This window comes from Acanthisitta chloris, unplaced genomic scaffold, assembly GCF_000695815.1.
Source record: "Acanthisitta chloris isolate BGI_N310 unplaced genomic scaffold, ASM69581v1 scaffold7533, whole genome shotgun sequence".
Taxonomy (NCBI): Eukaryota; Metazoa; Chordata; class Aves; order Passeriformes; family Acanthisittidae; genus Acanthisitta; species Acanthisitta chloris.
The window spans coordinates 35144-42336 of NW_008665403.1; the positions used below are offsets into that span (position 1 = coordinate 35144).

General features: G+C 38.1%; 1 protein-coding gene across 1 annotated transcript in view; it reads right to left on the minus strand.

Annotated features, from left to right (window-relative positions):
• SIPA1L1 (signal-induced proliferation-associated 1 like 1) overlaps positions 1–6128 on the minus strand; it is a gene marked incomplete at its 3' end in the record, with an annotated part of 40562 nt that extends 34434 nt beyond the window's left edge. Inside the window, exon 1 of the mRNA XM_009071740.1 lies at positions 4316–6128. Within this exon, the coding sequence (XP_009069988.1) occupies positions 4316–5813 (1498 nt within the window). The remainder of the gene's footprint in view (positions 1–4315) is intronic.
• Positions 6129–7193: the final 1065 nt, after the last annotated feature.

Genomic DNA, 7193 nt, shown 5'->3' on the forward strand with positions numbered 1-7193 from the left:
AGACTACTAAATACAAATGATACTATCACCAGGTTGAGAAGTCCATTTCCTGTATATCTCCAGAGGCTGGCAAACTACACCTGGAAAGTTGGCCTTTGCCTGAAGATAGAACTAGGAGTTTTGGGCTGACCTAAAGACAACTCTTCCCTTCTCTGGGAACTGTAATTTTATGTCTAGAAGCAGTGAGTTCAAGAGTTTTGCTTCTCTCCCTCTTTGCTGTGTTGTGGGGTTTTTGGTCCTTGTTTTTATTTGTTTGTTTGGGGATTTTTTGAGTTTGGTTTTTTTTGTTTGTTTGTTAATAAACTGAAGCATTGCTGTCAATAGTACAATACTATTTGTGGGGAGCAGAAAATTATGCATTTAAGGAAGAATCTCAATTTCTCACACAAAAAGATTTTCTTATATTTCAGTAAGAAGGCTAAACAATTTGTTTCTCCTGTCAAAAAATATACTTCCTATACAAACTGAAGTTCATCAGCTGTCTTAACATGTATTTTCTTAAAAGTTGAGCTGCACAGTTTTATACTCATAACAATCATAGTGTTAACAAAAATGTTCAAATGCTCTACAAGAAAAAAGTAATCCATAAAGTAGCCCCAAAACAACTAACAGGTAGCTTCTTGAAATCTCCTCCCCTCACCTTATATTTGCTGCCACTGTGTACTAACGGAAAAAACAAATAAGTCCAACTTGTTTTCTTTCTAATTCTAAAAGCACCACATTTAGAGAGAATTTTATTTCAATAATCACAGCAGTCTCCTGGCAGGGACCTGCAGACTTGGAGAGAGAGAAGCCCACCCTAGAAGTTTCCTTGTAGGACTTGCAACCTTGTGGGGGACCCATGCTGGAGCAGGCTGTTCTTGAAGGACTATACCCTGTAGAAAGAGACCCATGCCAAAGGAGTTCATGAAGAGCTGCTGCCCATAGGATGGACTCACGTTGCAGAAGCTTCTGGAGAGCTGTCTCCCATGGGAGGAACCCTACGCTGGAGCAGGAGGATTCCTCTAGCTGAGCAGCAGCAGAAACAACCTGCAATGAACTGACCATAACCTCCATTGCCTGTCTCTCTGTGCCACTGGGAAGAGGAGGAAGAGCCTAGAAAGGAGGAAAGGGTGGGGGGGAAGGTGTTTTGGGGATTTGTTTTAATTCTTCTTATCCTGCTCTGATTTTTTTGGTAATAAACTCAATTAATATCCCCAATCTGAGTCCGGTTTGCCCATGACACTAATCAGTGAGTGAGCTGTCCCTGTCCTTACCTCAACTCATGAACCTTTGACTATATTTTCTGTCCAGCCTTGGAAGGGATTGATTGAGCAGCTTTGGTGGATACTTGGCATCCATCCAGGGTCAAAACCCACACTAAATAGGCATCTTTAACGAAGGGACTTGATCATACTAAGCAACAGACAAGCCAGAAAATACCCTGTTATCTTAACTCAAACCTCTCAGAAATTGTCTTTAACTGTCTGTTAAGATAAGAAGGGAAAATGTCATACAAAAAACTATGACTGGCATGTAAAATTCAAACAATGAATAACTTCATTCAGTATGTTTTTTCCCATGTAGAGTTAACTTTTTTGTTCAAAGCTTAATATTATTTGAAGGTCAAATCTGTGCAACTTTCATAAATTTGTTCTTGTGCTGGCTTTATCCTCTCCCCATTTTTTATTCACTAGCTCAGCTTATAAATGTCTAGACTTAGAACTTTTAATTAAGTTCTTCTCTCAAATATACCTTTTGAAACACCTTAAAATAGTCACCTTGCAAATACATCTTGTGCAACATAAGATTAGCATTCATCTTCTGTAAGAATAAACATCTCCATGTAAGTTAGCTGTGCATGAGCCTTCTATTAGTGAATTGAGGGAAGAGACTGCAATTCATACGATCCTTCAAGGTTAATTTCTCTCCATGGAGCACAAAGGAAGTCTGTACAACTAGCTCAGATATCAACTAAAGGAGCTGAATCCAACCTTGGGAACCACCAGTATAAAGTTCTTTCACTAATAACTGTATCATTTTTCTAACCTTCACTGTCTCCACCAGTATTTTCACATTTACAAGTCTGGACACTAGGCCAAAATATTATTTATCAATACTACTGCCCTGTAGAAGGACAAATTTCCTTTATATATAAAATTTCATCCATTTGCCTTCACTGATGAACTTACACAAGCCTTATCCATAAATGCCACATGCAAGTATTTTACACTAACTGAATTAAAATCTTTTAATTAACTCAATTAAAATCTTTTAATTAATCTGGACCATTGTTAGTGATACCACCAGCTCACTGATATTTCACCCATACACTGCAACAATTTGAGATGCATCTACCATCCAAGTACCTGTAAAAAATGATCTATTACTTCCATATAGTTAAAGATTTCAATCAAGTCACCGTCAGCATTTCAAATTACCATGAAGAAGCTAAAATGGACTATATTAATGCAATAGCTTTCATTCTTTTTCTTTACAACACAGAAGATGAACTGTGGATTTGAGGGTTTTTTTTGTGACAAGAGCTACTTTTCATTAAATCATGCTGACTGGCATCATTAATGACTTTCAGCTGGCAGTTCTTTGTTGATATAGTCCCAAATTACCTGCTTTGTTATTTCAAGTTGGAATGAAAACAAACTCAGGCTTACAATTCTCCGCAACATCGCTTTCTACACTGTACAAGCTCTAGGATTAGTAGAGGTTCACCAATTCTGTGAAATTTTCCTGGTTTGAGATCTTTCAAAGGTATTGTTATTGAATCAGAATTATTTCCTTCATACATCTAAGACTAAAAAATTACCCAGGACCTGTTGACTTGACTAGGTGACCCCACTGAAACTGTCTTTCATCACTGTCTGCTCCACTCTTAACACCATAAAGATCCAACCTCCTCTTTCAGTAGGAAAGTCTCTGCATAATGACTTCCTTCATATTCTAAAAAAAATTGACTTACAACTGACTTCCTTGATTATTTCTTTTCTTATTCTGCTGCTTTAAGTTTTAGCACTATGCCATCTCATCAGATTAGTCTGAAGTTTGCTTGGGGAATGATGATACTCTGGATGGTGAACAAAATATGTTTGGTACTTGTAGAAATGTGGGGTTTGGGCATATCTGATGAGGCTTCTGAAGTACACCTCTTTTCAGAAAAAAACCTTTGGTAGAAACAATGTCCCCAGCTGGTGCCTGCTGGACTGGACACAAGAACAGTGAATTTAAAACCCGGTTTTACGACTTAAGGAAAAAATTCACAGCTTCTCTCCCTCCAAACCCACTCCATACACATACTGACTTCATATCTGGTTGCCCCTTACCAATAGGAGGTTATGCTGATTTTATCTAATTCATCTTAATTACAGCTACAAAGAAATGGAGATGTAATGGTGACTGGCATTGTAGTAGTATGAGGGTGTGGTTTCCCTTAAGGAGAAGGCAAACTAATAAATTGCTGTTGCCTAAGGGCTGAAATTCCTTCCTCTTCCACTCTCACAGCTTACCTGGCACTAGGGATTTGGCACTTCTCTGACTGCAAGGAAAGGTAATATGCCTCACCAAAACTGGAGAGAAATAGCTAAGCAATATAAACCAAATTTATCATGATGGCAAGATTTCTGCTAGTTTGGTTAGCAAACTCAACTGGCTTATCAAGTTTTCAGAAAACAAGATAACTAATACAAGAAAAGGGGAGGAATAAAGTCTTCCCCTTTTAGTGCTGAAATGCTGTTAAATCAGGTCAGCTGTAAGATGAAATTGCACCTTTACTTGCTGACTGCAAAACTCACCAGAGTGGTAAGGAATCAAATTGTTCCAGAGGGAAACAGATAATAAGATAATCACAGACAAATGTCTCTCATCTCAGGCTCTCCCTTCCAAATATACCTCATCCTATATCACACATCTGGTTTACTGTTCTCAGGAAACCATTATTTTCCTAACTCCTTTGTCTCCAAAGGATGTGGATCAGCACTCTTGAAAACCACACAGCAAAGGCTACCTCTCAGCCCTAGAAAGACTGCAGGAGGAGACAGTGGAAAGAGCAAGTGTCAACCCTTGCCTGCTGCCATGGATACCAAAGCTTTGTTTCAAGACATTTATAATTTGCAGCCATTGCTGTCATGTATATCAGTAATAAAATCTTCAATGTTCTTTTACTCCAACACTGTGAAAGATTATTAGATATAGCATGTACCAATCTGTAAAATATATCATGCTTAAGCACTGATGATTAAAGAAAGAGGTAATTCTTTCAAATACATGCATGTTCATAAAATAAAAAATCATTAAAAAACTCAAGAAGAAAAAGTTTTCCTACCTTTCTGGTAGAAGAATTTTCGATAATAATATGCACCGAGGTCTACATGTTCAACAATGTATCTTTTCACTCTGTCTAGATGCAAAATCAGATTCTCCTTGGGTACTTCCAGAACTGCAACTCCAGCATTTGTGCAATGAGAACTCAGAGTCGACTCAAATGAGGCACTTTCACATCCACTGAAGGAACCTGAATTAGATTTGGAAAGGCTGATCTTCCTCTCCCCTTCCCCACCAATCTCATTACGAAAATAAGGACAACTCATCACTAGTTCATTGCTTTTATCATCTCCCTGGTCCATGTTGAGACTTCCTTTTGAATTCAGGTCTTCAGTGCTGCCCATTGGAGAATTAAAACTTGCAGAATGGGACAAAGGTCCTGAGACAAGTGATGCTACAGCAGCAGCAGATGCACCTGTCGTTGTGTTCCTTCTTTTAATAACATTATGCCTGTTGATTGCCGCTTCATTTAAATCAAATAAAATACTCTGTACATCATAATGAGCAAAACACTTTGGACAAGTCCAAGGCTTGACACTATCTTCTGACCTGTTATCTTCAAGATCTGAAGACTTCCCAAGTTCCCCTTCACCTTTGGCATTGCGCAGCTTACGAAAAATGGATGAATCTCCTGTCTCTGATTTTGAGCGTCTTTTGAGTGGCTTCTCCCTTTCTTTAAAGAGTCTTAGGTTTTCCCTTTGAGTAATAGGTCCATCTATCACATCTAGAGAGAATCCTGAACCCTTGCTTCCACTGGCAATCAGGAGCTCACCGAGCTTAGTTGTGCCTGGGCTTCTCTGATCAGACTTTTCATCTTTATAGCCCTTCAATAAGTCAAAAAAACTTTCCCCTGAAGTTCCCTGCTTATCTATGGAAGATGTGCTGCCATACTCCCTGTGCAGAGATGGTCCAGATTTAAAAGTTGGTGAAATACATTCATCAAAACTATCCACATCAAGCTCACTTATGGTAATGTCGCTGTTGCTCCGTTGTCGTATTCTGCGAAGAGCTTTCCTTGGGGAACTGGGATAGCCATCGGGTGTAAGAAACCTGGAATCTAGATTCTCAGATTGTCTGGTCTTGTTTTTAAGTGTGCTCTGGATGCTCTTTAACATGACAGAATCAGTAGCATTCAGGTTAACAGAGCTTCCCTGACTCCCAGGACTGCTTTTAGAAGACATACTGTCAAGGCAACTTGATGTTTCAATATCTTGGCTAGATCTGCTTGTTTCCTTGATGTTCTCCTTCCTTGGGGGCCAATCAGCAATCCTTGCCCTGACCCCCATTTTAGGGACTCCGGGGGTAGAGGTAACATGATGGGAACTTTCATTGCGAGGAGGTCCAACTGGAGCCATAACTGCAGATCCTAAGCTGCCATTCTGTGATCTAAAGCGCCTCATATAGAAGTCATCCGAGTGGACTTTTGAGGTACCATCTGTTCCGACTGATACCCCAGTGGCAACAGCCCTTTCAGTCTGGGACCGCTTCAAGCTGGTCATGGTCTTTCAGTATGTTCAACCTTAGTAAGTTCCAAGAGAAAACACAGTCATTTCTGCTTTTTAAATGCACAGTTCTCTTCTGGAAAATAGTCTCCAAAATATACAACGGTTGCATGAGATCTTAATCATGGATTTTTAAGGACACAGTTAAATGCAGGATGCCTAGAAAATTCAGATATTCAGTAGGTTTTGATACGCAATAATTTCCTTTAATTTTTGCATTTTATGAAGTAGCCATGTTCCAATGCATTCAAATTGCTTTAACATCACTCGTGTTCAAAAATGTCACCGTTGTAATCCAATTGCTTACACTTCTTTTAAATCTAGAACAGAAAGAGATAAAATCATTAATCATTTAATAACAAGTTATAACTTCTTGTGTAACAAACTACCAAAGTAATTATTATGTGTAACTAATATTTTTAAGTAACATGCTTTTAAATCCCATTGATCATCATCTCAAAACCACTGTGCTGTGTTATATGGTGTGAGGAGTTTTCTAAATAGTATTCAGTTGCCTTCTGTAAAAATACTTCTAGATTTTGATTCCACACATAAATATATTTTTTCCTTATGAATTGATTAGTGGCACTTTTTAGCTGAGTTAGCAAACAGTTTGTGTTACAAAGCACAAGTAGGGAGCTGATTTCCTTAGATGAAGGACACATACAGTATGTGTTTCCCAGAGAAATTAAAGGAGACAGATCAGTACTCTAATTATAAACATTTTAAAGTATTTGCCATTTACAAGTTATACATCCTTGGCTGCAATTACATACTAAAAATTCCTATTCAGCTTTTCCATTAATGCAAATAACCGACATGCTAACAAAACACACAAAAAAGCTAATTAGCGTAAAGATTATAAAATTATAATAGAAAGAATGGCTTTCAATAACATTAACATTTATGCTGTGCTTTGCACAGCCTTGTTTGCAGATTAGCTGCAGAGTCCAGAAAGCATCTATCACCTCTGCTCAGACTTTACAAAAAAAAAAGTTTAAAGCTAAGCAGAAACACATAGTTTTAAGTAACTTGACATGCAAAGTTCCTTTTATTTCCCTGGCTAACAAAATATTGTCTGCCACAGTTTCTGTATAATCCAACTTTACAAAGCGACATAAATTAAATGCTTTCCCATACCTCATCAGTACCAAAGTGATTACAAAGCATTTAGTATACTGCCCTTTGAGGAGCTAAAGCAAGTAATCCCCAAATACATCCTTGCTGGTAGAAGACAAAGCATGGGATTGTCAAGATAAAATCTTGCATTGCTGTGTACATCCTTTAACACAAAGTTAATAATTTTCAAAGGCTGAACCAATTACACAATATGTGGCTTTTAAATATTTGCCAAATGTATGCAGAGATGCTGCTGAA